At 39.3% G+C, this 17,023-nt stretch overlaps 1 protein-coding gene across 1 annotated transcript in view; it reads right to left on the bottom strand.

Annotated features, from left to right (window-relative positions):
• Window positions 1-17,023, bottom strand: part of LOC134535720 (T-box transcription factor TBX10-like) — a 591,112-nt gene that overhangs the window by 368,720 nt on the left and 205,369 nt on the right. The window contains exon 3 of the mRNA XM_063374928.1: window positions 15,334-15,450. Coding sequence (XP_063230998.1) covers window positions 15,334-15,450 — 117 coding nt within the window. The remainder of the gene's footprint in view (window positions 1-15,333; window positions 15,451-17,023) is intronic.

Here is a 17,023-nt window from a genome sequence, read left to right as displayed (position 1 = left end):
ATAGCTGAATCGGAAGGAAAATGCTGTAGATACTGTGGCAAGGATTTTGTCATGAGAAGGAATGCTAGACGTCATGAGAAGAATGATTGTGCTAGAAACCCACTACGCAACATGTTAAGCTGTTCTCACTGTAGCAGGTTGTTAACACGAATTGACAGCTTAAAAAGACATGGTAAAACATGTAAGTAGTATGTAAATGTATGTCCTAGATCTGGGTTCTGGGTGTGGAGCCGAGAGCCGGCTCCGCCATCTTGGATTGTGACGTCACGGCGGCCATCTTGGATGGTTGTGACCTTGACCTTTGACCTTGACCTTGAATTTGATCCTCAAAAATCGCCAAAATCCTCCAAAATTGGGCAAAATTTGCCCAAAATTCCTCAAAAATCGCCAAAATTTCCATTTCTGTGGAAAAAAGTTCCGCCAAAAATTCGCGAAAAATTCCTCAATTCGAAAATCAGGATTTCGAAAATCCTCAAAAGTCGTTTTGCCCTAGAAAGAACCCTAATTCCTAAAACTGGCTTAAAACTCCTAAGAGATAGCCGCTTATAAGCCATTTCTAGGAATAAGGATACCATGACCGTCATCTTGGATTATGTCGTCACCGATGCATTTTTCGTTACGGCCACCATCTTTAACTTTTTTATTTATTATCCGATTTTAATAAAATATTTTTTAAAAATTATAAAAAAAATTAAATAATAAAATTTTAATAAAACATTTATAAAATACAAACATTAACGACACGGAGTTCGGAGTCCTCGGTTCTAACCCGGTGAGGGCAAAAAAAAATAAAAATGGCGACAGGCTCCTTCCTTAATGGTGGCTGCAGGCAGACTGACTCCCACCACTTTTCTTAAAGCAGATATATCGTCACCTAGTATGACGTCATGTCCGCCATCTTGTCTTCGTTGCTGGAGACCACCATCTTGTTTTCGTCGGCGAGAGTGCGCTGACGCCATGTTAGTTTAGTTCTTATCCGCTAGAGTGCAGCAATCATTTATTACTAAGGTACCCGCCATCTTGAAATTTGGACGCCATATTGAAAATCCGTAATTATTTAGCTAGAAATTCGGGAAAAATTCCAAAATTCGTTAAATAAATCACTCATTAATTTACATATTGATTCGATCCGCTCCTGTCCTTGGTTCGATACTTGATCGATGCAATAATGTTTGTTTTTATGTAAAAAATAATAATTTCAATAAACCATGTTCAACATTCGTAAAGAGACTCTAAATCCTCTACGACCACCATCCTATCAGACATCAAGACCACCATATTGGAAATGCGTAATTTTAATGCTAGAGATCCGGGAAAAAGTTCAGAAATCATTAAATAAATTTCTGATCAATAAACTGATTAATTAGATCGACTAAGGTCCTAAGTACGATCCCAGGCCGATACAAAACAGCTTTAATATTTTAAAAAAGCACCACTAAAGTGTAAGGTTCGAGGAATTAAACACCGCAAGTTCTTTTACAAACATAATATTTATTACATAATTTCTATTCTACTACAGGATCACTTACGAAAGCCAGCAATCTTATAATCATTTAGTTCCGCAGCGGTGTGAAATGACTAATTCTTAGCTCCAATCGGTTTATACTAGACAGAGTCCAGCCAGAACCTTTACAGACATAGTCCACCTCTTCTTGACAGAGTTTCTGGATACCGTTTTTAACAGTTTGCTTCACATCGTTAGAACTGTAAATTACTGCAGCCGATGTCTTGAATGCACACTTCTTCACTTTGTCATCGAACGGATATGGCTTTCCATATATACAGTCCAACCACAAGTTATATTTCAAAGGTCCGTTTGTTGCTACATCATCAGTAAGCTGATTGATTATCTTCTGTCTGATATCGTCAAGAAAATTACAAATGTCCTTCGACTCACCGAACGTATTTAGATAATAGTAGTCTTTCAAAGTTCCACGAAATGCAGACTGCGCCAAGTAGAAGCCATTATCGTTCACTTGTAATGCTCCGAACATAGTCTTAGGTTTAGTTCCATGTTCAGACGTCATAACAATCGGTTGCTGGTCATCTGTTTTTTTGGTTGTACGCTTTCGTGTCTCCAATCTAAAGCGAGGAGCCGAAATGTCGGCAGGTAGTTCAGCAGTAGGAGCACAGACTCCACCTTTACATTTTTTCGCATGATGTCGCAAACTGTCAATTCGAGTAAACCATTTAAGGCACTCATCACATCGAAACTTCATGCGAGAAGGATTCTTCGTGCATTTGCTCCGCTCATGTCTTCGTGCATCATGGGAAAATGCGAACGACGTATCACAGTAGCTGCAAGGATACCGTGGTGATGAAGACGATCCTTTCAGACCCGATCCAGATACAGACGTTGCAACAGTAGTACCATTTCCAGGCATTCTCTTATGCACATCGATGCATCGTTGTTGCGCCGAAACATTTACTTTCTGCCGCACAGCAGGACCTTTGCATGCCTTCATGTGCGTTTTCATATTATCTTTTCTGGCAAACTGCTTATGACATTTCTCACAAACAAACATTTTACGATATAGGTTCTTGGCACATTCGCTCCTCTCGTGTCGCCGGGCATTGCTGTTGTTTGAGAAAATCTTGTCACAGTAACAGCACCGATGTTCGCTAGTTGTCAAATCAGCATCCATTGAAGTCTCCATCGAGGTCGTATCGTCGATCGTCATGGTTTCCTGCACATCCAGCTCAGTAGTCATTAAGCTATCTTCTGCTGGTGGTATCACATCTGTTGAAATCTCCTCCAATGTCGATGTCGTCGTCGTTGCCAACGGGATCTGCTCCACCATTGTCGTCGCTGACGTCAAGGTTCCCGTAGACGATGGTACAACGTCCATCGAGTTCGGCGTTTAAGTCGGTAAAGATGCCATCGAGTTCTCAAGAACAGGTAATTACACGACTTATGCACCAGATGAAATAATCTAGGTGATCCTTACACCGTCGACGACAGTAACAAACTGAGCGACCTGCTGTCTAGGACTCGCTTATATACATGCACCTGATGGAATAATACGCAAGTCAAATCAAGAACCATTTACTATAATACTAGAGTCAAAACAACATTAAAAATAGAAGGACCATCAACGAAAAAGCAGCACATTTGGAAGCACCGACAACGAAAAGGCAGCACATTTGGAAGCACCGACTACGAAAAGGCAGCACATTTGGAAGCACCGACTACGAAAAGGCAGCACATTTGGAAGCACCGACAACGAAAAGGCAGCACATTTGGAAGCACCGACAACGAAAAGGCAGCACATTTGGAAGCACCGACAACGAAAAGGCAGCTCATTTGGAAGCACCGACAACGAAAAGACAGCTCATTTAGAAGCTCCATCAACAAAAAAAAAAAAAAAGGCAAAAAGGAAGCACAAGTTACGAGATCTATGTCTTAGTTAGAAATCAGAACACAAGAAATAAAAACATTAAATTCTTATAATTTAAATTATTTATTTTATTGCTTTACACTATACAAATGCAAGTAAAACAAGCCATTATTGTATGTAGCCAGCATTCGTCAGTTCCTTGAGTATGAAGGATATTTCTTTGATGCACGAATAGTTTCCTGCACAAAGCGAACCATGTAGAAGTCTTAGCCGGTCAACCAATATGTTTGGATCTTTCCATGATGTGTAATCATTCTCTTCTACCACCATCTTCCTTGCACCTTTATAATTATTATGATCTCTGGTGTCTTCCGTTTTACCACCAACCGCAGGGTAACTTTCATGTTTGAGACGGTGATCATCACAAGCTTGATCAGATTTATTTAATATATCACGTCGTTTCCATCGTTTCGGTCTCAGGACACCGCCACATTCTTCAATCTTGGCAGCTTTAGGTGCTTCATCATAGTCTATGTCTTTGTAAACAGCCTCAGAGTCACTGTAACAATCACCGTAGAAGGAATCGTCTTCACCCAATTTACCGTAATAATTCGATGTTGATGATGTTGAAGTGTCTTCATCGTCTTCATGCTTTTTTTTTAGGAGTCCATCATTTTTACAAAGTAGGAAAGATCTACTTGAATTCGGCTGGAATATATTCTCACTTTTCACGTTAAGGATTCTTCCATTGTCTTCATTCTTCCGTAAATCATCAACCTCCTTCAATTTAAGTTCGTTGTCGAGATCGGAAGAGCCAAGAAAATTATTGGCGTAATGCAGATCACTCTTCCTTAGGCTAGTAGATTCATCGTTGTCCTCTAGCCTGTACGCAGGCTTAGCGCTACAAGTTCTGCCATGTATTTTTAGGCTCTCTCTCCGCGTAAACGACTTGCTACATCTAACACAACTTATCATATTGCGCAGTGGATTTTTAACACAGTCATTCTTCTCGTGTTGTCTTTTATTCTTTCTCAAGATAAACTCTTTACTGCAAAACTTACACCTATGTTCTTTCGATACAGCGTCAGATCCCAAATCGGAATTCATATTAGTTACTGAGACTAACGTCAGATACCAATTGAGTGTTTTAAATTAGATCCAATACTTAAATAGAAATATTTTCATATTTCATCAGCGAGAATTAATATATCTCATGCAAAAGTACTTTATGCATGTAGTTCTGCTTTTCAACAACAGATGTCGCCACATGTTGCTTGCAGGTAAATAATATTTAGTTCTTTTATGCGGGATGCGGGATGCTCACTAACGATCGCAAAAGAAGGATGGCTTCGCTAGACTCCAAGGAAAAGGAAGTTCGTCTTGCATGTTGGTGCTCCACAGATGTCTTATGGCGTAATATTAATTTGACTGAGTAATGATATTTTTTAATTCCACCTGATAAAAATATTGCAAGTTTTGATTTAGTAGCAGAAATTATCGAATTAAATGTAACTCCAAATAAAATGACATGTCTCATTAGTCAAAAAAAAAATCCATGCAGACAGCGGTTTCTCAGAATAGTCAGAAACACTTAAAGAAACCACAGGAATGATTGCAAGAACACGGGAAAAACCATCAAAATACTGACAAGAATAATCAGGAGCACACGGGAAAAACCATCAAAATACTGACAAGAATAATCAGGAGCACACGGGAAAAACCATCAAAATACTGACAAGAATAATCAGGAGCACACGGAGAAAACCATCATAATATTAACAAGAATAATCAGGAGCACACGGAGAAAACCATCAAAATATTGACCAGATTAATCAGAAGTACTCGGAGAAAACCACCACATGTTTTCTTTGATATCATAAAATTACAGGAAAAAATATTTAAAAATAAAAATAAATTAATAAAAAAAATGCATAAACAGTTTCTTCTAGCTTGTAAACTTATCATTGTTGAGCAAAGATAGAGTTCTTGTACAAGCCAGAAATTTATGTATTTTTTTTATTAATTTATTTTTATTTTTAAATATTTTTTCCTGTAATTTTATGATATCAAAGAAAACATGTGGTGGTTTTCTCCGAGTACTTCTGATTAATCTGGTCAATATTATGATGGTTTTCTCCGTGTGCTCCTGATTATTCTTGTTAATATTATGATGGTTTTCTCCGTGTGCTCCTGATTATTCTTGTCAGTATTTTGATGGTTTTTCCCGTGTGCTCCTGATTATTCTTGTCAGTATTTTGATGGTTTTTCCCGTGTTCTTGCAATCATTCCTGTGGTTTCTTCAAGTGTTTCTGACTATTCTGAGAAACCGCTGTCTGCATGGATTTTTTTTTTTGACTAATGAGACATGTCATTTTATTTGGAGTTACATTTAATTCGATAATTTCTTCTACTAAATCAAAACTTGCAATATTTTTATCAGGTGGAATTAAAAAATATCATTACTCAGTCAAATTAATATTACGCCATGAGACATCTGTGGAGCACCAACATGCAAGACGAACTTCCTTTTCCTTGGAGTCTAGCGAAGCCATCCTTCTTTTGCGATCGTTAGTGAGCATCCCGCATCCCGCATAAAAGAACTAAATATTATTTACCTGCAAGCAACATGTGGCGACATCTGTTGTTGAAAAGCAGAACTACATGCATAAAGTACTTTTGCATGAGATATATTAATTCTCGCTGTTGAAATATGAAAATATTTCTATTTAAGTATTGGATCTAATTTAAAACATTCAATTGGTATCTGACGTTAGTCTCAGTAACTAATATGAATTCCGATTTGGGATCTGACGCTGTATCGAAAGAACATAGGTGTAAGTTTTGCAGTAAAGAGTTTATCTTGAGAAAGAATAAAAGACAACACGAGAAGAATGACTGTGTTAAAAATCCACTGCGCAATATGATAAGTTGTGTTAGATGTAGCAAGTCGTTTACGCGGAGAGAGAGCCTAAAAAGACATGGCAGAACTTGTAGCGCTAAGCCTGCGTACAGGCTAGAGGACAACGATGAATCTACTAGCCTAAGGAAGAGTGATCTGCATTACGCCAATAATTTTCTTGGCTCTTCCGATCTCGACAACGAACTTAAATTGAAGGAGGTTGATGATTTACGGAAGAATGAAGACAATGGAAGAATCCTTAACGTGAAAAGTGAGAATATATTCCAGCCGAATTCAAGTAGATCTTTCCTACTTTATAAAAATGATGGACTCCTAAAAAGGAAGCATGAAGACGATGAAGACACTTCAACATCATCAACATCGAATTATTATGGTAAATTGGGTGAAGACGATTCCTTCTACGGTGATTGTTACAGTGACTCTGAGGCTGTTTACAAAGACATAGACTATGATGAAGCACCTAAAGCTGCCAAGATTGAAGAATGTGGCGGTGTCCTGAGACCGAAACGATGGAAACGACGTGATATATTAAATAAATCTGATCAAGCTTGTGATGATCACCGTCTCAAACATGAAAGTTACCCTGCGGTTGGTGGTAAAACGGAAGACACCAGAGATCATAATAATTATAAAGGTGCAAGGAAGATGGTGGTAGAAGAGAATGATTACACATCATGGAAAGATCCAAACATATTGGTTGACCGGCTAAGACTTCTACATGGTTCGCTTTGTGCAGGAAACTATTCGTGCATCAAAGAAATATCCTTCATACTCAAGGAACTGACGAATGCTGGCTACATACAATAATGGCTTGTTTTACTTGCATTTGTATAGTGTAAAGCAATAAAATAAATAATTTAAATTATAAGAATTTAATGTTTTTATTTCTTGTGTCCCTGATTTCTAACTAAGACATAGATCTCGTAACTTGTGCTTCCTTTTTGCCTTTTTTTTTTTTTTGTTGATGGAGCTTCCAAATGAGCTGTCTTTTCGTTGTCGGTGCTTCCAAATGAGCTGCCTTTTCGTTGTCGGTGCTTCCAAATGTGCTGCCTTTTCGTTGTCGGTGCTTCCAAATGTGCTGCCTTTTCGTTGTCGGTGCTTCCAAATGTGCTGCCTTTTCGTAGTCGGTGCTTCCAAATGTGCTGCCTTTTCGTAGTCGGTGCTTCCAAATGTGCTGCCTTTTCGTAGTCGGTGCTTCCAAATGTGCTGCCTTTTCGTTGTCGGTGCTTCCAAATGTGCTGCTTTTTCGTTGATGGTCCTTCTATTTTTAATGTTGTTTTGACTCTAGTATTAAAGTAAATGGTTCTTGATTTGACTTGCGTATTATTCCATCCGGTGCATGTATATAAGCGAGTCCAAACAGCAGGTCGCACAGTTTGTTACTGTCGTCGACGGTGTAAGGATCACCTAGATTATTTCATCTGGTGCATAAGTCGTGTAATTACCTGTTCTTGAGAACTCGATGGCATCTTTACCGACTTTAACGCCGAACTCGATGGACGTTGTACCATCGTCTACGGGAACCTTGACGTCAGCGACGACAATGGTGGAGCAGATCCCGTTGGCAACGACGACGACATCGACATTGGAGGAGATTTCAACAGATGTGATACCACCAGCAGAAGATAGCTTAATGACTACTGAGCTGGATGTGCAGGAAACCACGACGATCGACGATACGACCTCGATGGAGACTTCAATGGATGCTAATTTGACAACTAGCGAACATCGGTGCTGTTACTGTGACAAGATTTTCTCAAACAACAGCAATGTCCGGCGACACGAGAGGAGCGAATGTGCCAAGAACCTATATCGTAAAATGTTTGTTTGTGAGAAATGTCATAAGCAGTTTGCCAGAAAAGATAATATGAAAACGCACATGAAGGCATGCAAAGGTCCTGCTGTGCGGCAGAAAGTAAAGGTTTCGGCGCAACAACGATGCATCGATGTGCATAAGAGAATGCCTGGAAATGGTACTACTGTTGCAACGTCTGTATCTGGATCGGGTCTGAAAGGATCGTCTTCATCACCACGGTATCCTTGCAGCTACTGTGATACGTCGTTCGCATTTTCCCATGATGCACGAAGACATGAGCGGAGCAAATGCACGAAGAATCCTTCTCGCATGAAGTTTCGATGTGATGAGTGCCTTAAATGGTTTACTCGAATTGACAGTTTGCGACATCATGCGAAAAAATGTAAAGGTGGAGTCTGTGCTCCTACTGCTGAACTACCTGCCGACATTTCGGCTCCTCGCTTTAGATTGGAGACACGAAAGCGTACAACCAAATAAACAGATGCCCAGCAACCGATTGTTATGACGTCTGAACATGGAACTAAACCTAAGACTGTGTTCGGAGCATTACAAGTGAACGATAATGGCTTCTACTTGGCGCAGTCTGCATTTCGTGGAACTTTGAAAGACTACTATTATCTAAATACGTTCGGTGAGTCGAAGGACATTTGTAATTTTCTTGACGATATCAGACAGAAGATAATCAATCAGCTTACTGATGATGTAGCAACAAACGGACCTTTGAAATATAACTTGTGGTTGGACTGTATATATGGAAAGCCATATCCGTTCGATGACAAAGTGAAGAAGTGTGCATTCAAGACATCGGCTGCAGTAATTTACAGTTCTAACGATGTGAAGCAAACTGTTAAAAACGGTATCCAGAAACTCTGTCAAGAAGAGGTGGACTATGTCTGTAAAGGTTCTGGCTGGACTCTGTCTAGTATAAACCGATTGGAGCTAAGAATTAGTCATTTCACACCGCTGCGGAACTAAATGATTATAAGATTGCTGGCTTTCGTAAGTGATCCTGTAGTAGAATAGAAATTATGTAATAAATATTATGTTTGTAATAGAACTTGTGGTGTTTAATTCCTCGAACCTTACACTTTAGTGGTGCTTTTTTAAAATATTAAAGTTGTTTTGTATCGGCCTGGGATCGTACTTAGGACCTTAGTCGATCTAATTAATCAGTTTATTGATCAGAAATTTATTTAATGATTTCTGAACTTTTTCCCGGATCTCTAGCATTAAAATTACGCATTTCCAATATGGTGGTCTTGATGTCTGATAGGATGGTGGTCGTAGAGGATTTAGAGTCTCTTTACGAATGTTGAACATGGTTTATTGAAATTATTATTTTTTACATAAAAACAAACATTATTGCATCGATCAAGTATCGAACCAAGGACAGGAGCGGATCGAATCAATATGTAAATTAATGAGTGATTTATTTAACGAATTTTGGAAATATTCCCAAATTTCTAGCTAAATAATTACGGATTTTCAATATGGCGTCCAAATTTCAAGATGGCGGGCACCTTAGTAATAAATGATTACTGCACTCTAGCAGATAAGAACTAAACTAACATGGCGTCAGCGCACTCTCGCCGACGAAAACAAGATGGTGGTCTCCAGCAACGAAGACAAGATGGCGGACATGACGTCATACTAGGTGACGATATATCTGCTTTAAGAAAAGTGGTGGGAGTCAGTCTGCCTGCAGCCACCATTACGGAAGGAGCCTGTCGCCATTTTTAATTTTTTTTGCCCTCACCGGGTTCGAACCGAGGACTCCGAACTCCGTGTCGTTAATGTTTGTTTTTTATAAATGTTTTATTAAAATTTTATTATTTAATTTTTTTTATAATTTTTAAAAAATATTTTATTAAAATCGGATAATAAATAAAAAAGTTAAAGATGGCGGCCGTAACGAAAAATGCATCGGTGACGACATAATCCAAGATGACGGTCATGGTATCCTTATTCCTAGAAATGGCTTATAAGCGGCTATCTCTTAGGAGTTTTAATCCAGTTTTAGGAATTAGGGTTCTTTCTAGGGCAAAACGACTTTTGAGGATTTTCGAAATCCTGATTTTCGAATTGAGGAATTTTTTGCGAATTTTTGGCGGAACTTTTTTCCACAGAAATGGAAATTTTGGCGATTTTTGAGGAATTTTGGGCAAATTTTGCCCAATTTTGGAGGATTTTGGCGATTTTTGAAGATCAAATTCAAGGTCAAGGTCAAAGGTCAAGGTCACAACCATCCAAGATGGCCGCCGTGACGTCACAATCCAATATGGCGAACCGACAATCACAATCCGCACCCAGAACCCAGATCTAGTAGCCCCATTTACATACTACTCATGTAAAGTCAAGACTACTTACGGCATAGAGGACACCGATGGATCCACTAGACTAAAGAAGAGTGATCTGCATTATGACAATAATTTTCCTTGTCCTGAGCGTTATGGTATTAGCTCACCCGATCGTGAGGAAGAACATAAATTGAAGGATGCTAATGGCTTCGGGAAGACTGAAACTAATGGAAGTATCAACACCGTGAAAAGTGTGAATACATTCAAGCCTATATTCAGTAGATCCTCCATTCTTTGTAAAAATGATGGACTCCTAAAAAGGAAGCATGAAGACTATAAAGACACTTCGACATCATCGATAGCGAATTCATACGGTAATCTGGGTGAAGAGGATGTCTTCTACAGTGATTGTTACAGTGACTCTGAGGCTGTTGACAAAGGCATAGACTGTGATGAAGCACCTAGAGCTGACAAGATCGAAGAATGTGGCGATGTCCTGAGACTGAAACGATGGAAACGACGTATTATAATAAATAAATCTGATAATGCTTATTATGATCACTGGGACGATTGTGATATTAAAAGTATTTATAATAAACAAGCAAGTAAGATGGTGGTAGAAGAGATTGATTACACATCATGGAAAGATCCAAACATATTGGTTGACCGGCTAAGACTTCTACATGGCTCGCTTTGTGCGGGAAACTATCCGTGCATCAAAGAAATATCCTTCATACTCAAAGAACTGAGGAAAGCTGGCTACATACAATAATGGCTTCTTTTACTTGTATTTGTGTAATGTTGAGAAGTAATAAAATATTGAAAGTAAAAATTTAATGTTTTTATTTCTTGTATTCTGATTTCCAACTAAGCCTGTGTGTGTTTCCGCTACTGTATGTGTGCGATCATTACGTTTCCTGTGTGTACTGTGTGTACGTTCCGTTTCCTGTGTGTACTGTGTGTACGTTCCGTTTCCTGTGTGTACTGTGTGTACGTTCCGTTTTCTGTGTGTACTGTGTGTACGTTCAGTTTCCTGTGTGTACTGTGTGTACGTTCCGTTTCCTGTGTGTACTGTGTGTACGTTCCGTTTCCTGTGTGTACTGTGTGTATGTTTCGTTTCCTGTGTGTACTGTGTGTACATTCCGTTTCCTGTGTGTACTGTGTGTACGTTTAGTTTCCTGTGTGTACTGTGTGTACGTTCCGTTTCCTGTGTGTACTGTGTGTACGTTCAGTTTCCTGTGTGTACTGTGTGTACGTTCCGTTTCCTGTGTGTACTGTGTGTCCGTTTAGTTTCCTGTGTGTACTTTGTGTATGTACCGTTTTCTGTGTGTACTGTGTGTACATTCCGTTTCCTGTGTGTACTGTGTGTACGTTCCGTTTTCTGTGTGTGTGTACTGTGTGTACGTTCCGTTTCCTGTGTGTACTGTGTAATCATTACATTTATTGCGTGTAAATTGCATGTATTGCGCGTACATTGCGTACATTACGTGTTGAAGCTGATGGAGCTGTTGGATCACTTGCAGCTAATGGTCAATTGAAGCATAGGAGCAAAATGTAGATGGATCTGATGACGTGAATTGTAGCTCTTGGAGCCTGGCGTATATTGGAGAGATCGAATTTTTTTTTCGATCAAATGATCCTCTTTTTTAATTTGTAGATTTGACTCTAGTATTATTGTAAATGGTTCTTGATTTGATTAGCGTATTATTCCATACGGTGCATGTATATAAGCGAGTCCTAGACAGCAGGACGCTCATTTTGTTACTGACGTCGGCGGTGTAAGGATCACCTAGTTTGTTTCTTCTGGTGCATAAGTCGTGTCAATTAGCTGTTCTTGAGACCTCGATGGCATCTTTACCGTCTTTAACGTTGAACTCGGAGGTTGTACCATCGTCTACGGGAACCTTGACGACAGCTACGATGGAGAAGGAGCATATCCCGTTGGCAACGACGGTGTCAACATTGGAGGAGATTTCAACAGATGTGATACCACCATCATCCGAAGTTTCATCGTCAGCAATGGATTCTCTTTCTAATGAAGAGCATACATTGCGTCAGTGCAAATACTGTGACGCATCATTTACTATCACCTCAAATGCTCGCAGACATGAAAGAAGCAGTTGTTCTAATAATGTTAAAAGAATACAGTTTCAGTGCAATAAGTGCAAAAAACTAATTTCACGTCTTGATAGCTTACATCTTCATTATAAAAAAGGCTCCGAGAAAGTTAAGTGTGAGTATAATGAACATGGTTCTTGTTTTGACTCATGTGTTGTACCGACTGATGAGTCTATATAAGTGAGACCCTGGTGATATGGACTTCAGTCCGTCTCTGGCTGCGGTAATGAACGGATCGGATAGTTATACTTGTATAACATAATATACCGGTATCTAGCTATTCTTGATTACTCGATGGCATCATTACCACTATATATACCAACCTGGAACGAAGGTCTACCATCATCAGTGCAGAGCACGATGACAACGACGTCTACAGCTACACCTACTCTCTCAGCACAGCAGGAGATTTCGACGCGTGCAACATCTTCCGCAGAGCAGACCTCAAAGGCTTCAGAAGTTAACATGTCAGCAGTGTTACAATGGTTGTCAACAGTTCCAGTGGCATTGATGAAGGAAGGAGCATCCAGCGGTGTTCCATCACCCGACTGCACGTACTGTGAGAAGATCAAAAACTTGAAATTACGGGATTATGTAATACACATTTGTAGTACCATACAACAAGAAGACTGTTGAATCGAGAAATCCACAAAACTTTAGTAATTTGTCTGTGTATTTTTTTTGTACTTGTAGTAGTGTAGTATGTATGTAATAAAAGTTTTTTTAAAGGAACTTGCGGTGTTTTTATTTTCTCAAACCTGACACTTTTGTGGTACTTTTTTAAAATATAGGAAAGTTGTTTTTTTTTATCGGCCAGGGATCGAACCAAGAACCTTAGTCGATCTATTCAATCAGTATATTTATTGTCAATTTATTTAATGAATTTTGAACTTTTTCCCCCATCTCTAGCATAAAAATTACGAATTTCCAATATGGTGGTCTTGATGTCTGATAGGATGATGGTCGTAGAGGATTTAGAGCCTCTTTACGAATGTTGAACATGGTATATTGAAATTATTTTTTTTTTCATAAAATTAACCATTATTGCATCGATCGGGTATCGAACCAAGGACAGGAGCGGATCGAATCAATATGTAAATTAATGAGTGATTTATTTAATGAATTTTGGAACTTTTCCCGAATTTCTAGCTAAATAATTACGGATTTTCAAGATGGCGGCCAAATTTCAAGATGGCGGGTGTCACAGTAATAAATGATTACTGCACTCTAGCGGATAAGAACTAAACTAACATGTCGTCAGCGCACTCTCGCCGACGATACAATGATGATGGCTTCCAGCATCAAAGACAAGATGGCGGACATGACGTCATACTAGATGACGATATATATGCTTTGAAAAAAAGTGGTGGGAGTCAGTCTGCTAGCACCCACCACGGGGGAAGGATCGGTCGCCATTTTTAATTTTTTTTTGCCCTCACCGGGTTCGAACCGAGGACTCCGAACTCCGTGTCGTACATGTTTGTTTTTTTTATAAATAATTTATTAAAATTTTAATATTTAATTTTTTTTATAATTTTTAAAAAAAATTTCATTGAAATCGGATAATAAATAAAAAAGTTAAAGATGGCGACCGTAACTATAATTGCAACGGTGACGTCATAATTCAAAATGGCAGAAAACACATCGCCGGAATTTTCTAGAACACAATGACATCATCCAAAATGGCGGATCCAAGATGGCGGATCCAAAATGGCCGTCGGGGTCAAGTTCAAGGTCTAAGGTCAAGGTTACACTCATCCAAGATGGCCGCCGTGGCGTCACAATCCAAGATGGCGGAAAACACCACAGACACCACACCCTGGACCCTGTCCCCGGATGCCCTATTATATACTACTGAGATAAGTTGAGATAGATCGAGGTGTAGAGAATTAAATGGATTAGATAAAGAGATATATATAAATGCATAGCGCTATAAAGAGATTTATATATAGAATTGATAGAGATAGTGGGAGGTATATATGTATATATGTAGATATAAAGAGATAAATAGAGACAGAGATATACATATATATAGATGTAAATAGAGATAAATGTATATTTAGAGAGATGAATAGATGATTTGTATATGTGTAACTACTTTAAACATATTACAAAACAAAACTGAATGAGGCATTGCAATGCATGCTGAGCATTAGCTAGATAATGGAATCATTTCAATATTAGTAATCTCTTATTTTTCAGCTTTTTTCTATAGTGCTTTATAAAGTCTAGATTACATACAGACCACCAATTTTTTGATATATACAGGTAAATAACAATGGCAGAACAACGTCTGTCGGGATCTGAAAGTGATATAAATTATTTTGCACACTTGACATTCAAATTAAGAAGCTAATACTAACTACATCTGACTTGATGTAATTTTTTGGACAAACTTACATCAAGTTATGCACTCCCATTGCACAAATATTTCAAAGATAATAACTACATCTGATTTCGAAAAAGGTCCCCTTCACCCTGTGTTCAACCCGGGCAACGCAGGGTACTGCAGCTAGTACTGCCATATTTGCCTAATGTTTTTGTAAAAAATTACACCACACATACCAGGAAGAAGGTGCTTTCGATGTTACAAATCTTTAATCTGTTTTACATAATAACACTTTTTTTCATACAGCAATACAAATTAACTAGGTACACAGTTCTCCTAATAAGACATGACTAGTGTTCAGTAACACTGGAATTTTAAAAATAATTATTTAAATTGATTCAACTAAATATTGAATGCTTATTAGGACCTAGTATTTAAATTCTTTATAAAATTGTGTAGTAAATAACTAATAACCGCACCCGCTAACTCTAAACACGCATGCAGCAAGTACACACCTGTGGAAGGCGTAGCGGTACCTCTTGTCATCGCATGGTACGAAGTCCATCACCAGCATGTAGTCCGCAGTAGGGTCTAGGCCAAACACTCGCGCCTTCAGAGTGGGGAACATTCTCCTGCAACAAGCATACAACACTAGTCCATGTGTCTCAAGTGAGCACTTCCCAATCAAACAAATGTCACTCAGAAAAAGTTAGCTGAAATACCTGGGACACCTTTTTGGCCAAAGACAATATAACGAATGCATAAAAGATTAAGGATAGGTACTAGTAGAGCTGAAATTACACGAAAATGTTTCAATAGTATCTGGTGATCATGTGTTTCAGGTCCTATATGGATGACCTGTAATTATAACTACATACTGACCACATAGCGATCATGAGGCTCTGCTCGATGAGGGACATGAAAGAGAAGCCCCCTCGCTAGGCATTACTACTGCTGCTAGAGTATGTCTTCACTATTGAGCACTGCCCAGGCAAGGAGAACTGCTTTTTCCGGGCCACGACCTGTCCCAGACTGAAGAAAAAATTCCAGAAGTATGACCGAATAGTCCTCTATATATAATAAACCTCAAAGGCCATACCAAGGATAGATTCGCCTACAACAAATCTAAATCGCGGGAGACAGTTTCTGCAGGGCGATTCAAAAGGACGAGTATTTGTGCCCTGGTATGCTGCCTAAAAAACTTACACCAATCTCTAACATCAGAGTAGCTGACCAGCATTTTACCCGAATGCATCAACTAACCTCAGGTAGCCTGGTGAGATTTCAAGGGAATGACAACAACCCACAATGGCTAATAAAAAAGTCCTTCATTTAAGGGTAATAGTTGGATACCTTGATATGGATTTCGTGGACCATCCAGGTATGGCAGAAACCCAGAGAACAAACCAGTATCTAATACATATACACATACCGGGAAAGTGATCAAGAATGAGGTAAATGAGTATGTCGGAAGTAACGTCTATGCACAACACAGTCGAGGCACACCACTCAGCAGAACCCGGCCAACTCAAGCCTCGACATGGGAGACAGTGTCTGCCGACCTCACGGGACCTACCCAAAATATGCCAAAGGAAACCTCTTCCTCCTAGTAGCGACTGGCCTCTTTTCCAGATGTATAGATGTGTTTCCTCTGAGATGCTCCGAAGCTCCAAGATTGATTCGAACCCTCTAAAAATTCCCTCATTGGGTACACCCCAGATAAATACTGGCTGATAACAGGAAACATTTCACTGGGACCCAGTAGGACAATACTTTTTAAAGGTGGCAAGTAAAAAATGGATAACTGACCTGTACCACAGCTGAGGGAATCACACGGAGAGGTTGAATCAAGAGATCAAGAAAGGATTGTGTCTCCAGCTCCAGGATGGCCACCACAAATGGGACACCCAAATCCTTTCCACAGTTTTCTCGCTCTGGATTCAGCCCAGGGAATCACAACTTAGAACCAACTAACAGGTGCTTGGAGACTGGGAACTACAGATTGCTTAATCGCCACTCAAAGAGCGCAGGCCCAGGAGAGACTCAGCAACCGAAGCCGAGGAAAGACAGCACGCTGCCCCAGACAACCAGACTTCTTACGAAAAACATATCCATGTCAAGCCACCAGGAGAAATCAGGAGCACACCCTTCGAAATCGGAGATCAAATGTATTGGAAAACTCATCATTTGTCTTCCCAAGAGGAC

This window comes from Bacillus rossius, chromosome 10 (assembly GCF_032445375.1).
Source record: "Bacillus rossius redtenbacheri isolate Brsri chromosome 10, Brsri_v3, whole genome shotgun sequence".
Lineage (NCBI taxonomy): Eukaryota > Metazoa > Arthropoda > Insecta > Phasmatodea > Bacillidae > Bacillus > Bacillus rossius.
This window is presented reverse-complemented; position numbering and strand designations above follow the sequence as displayed.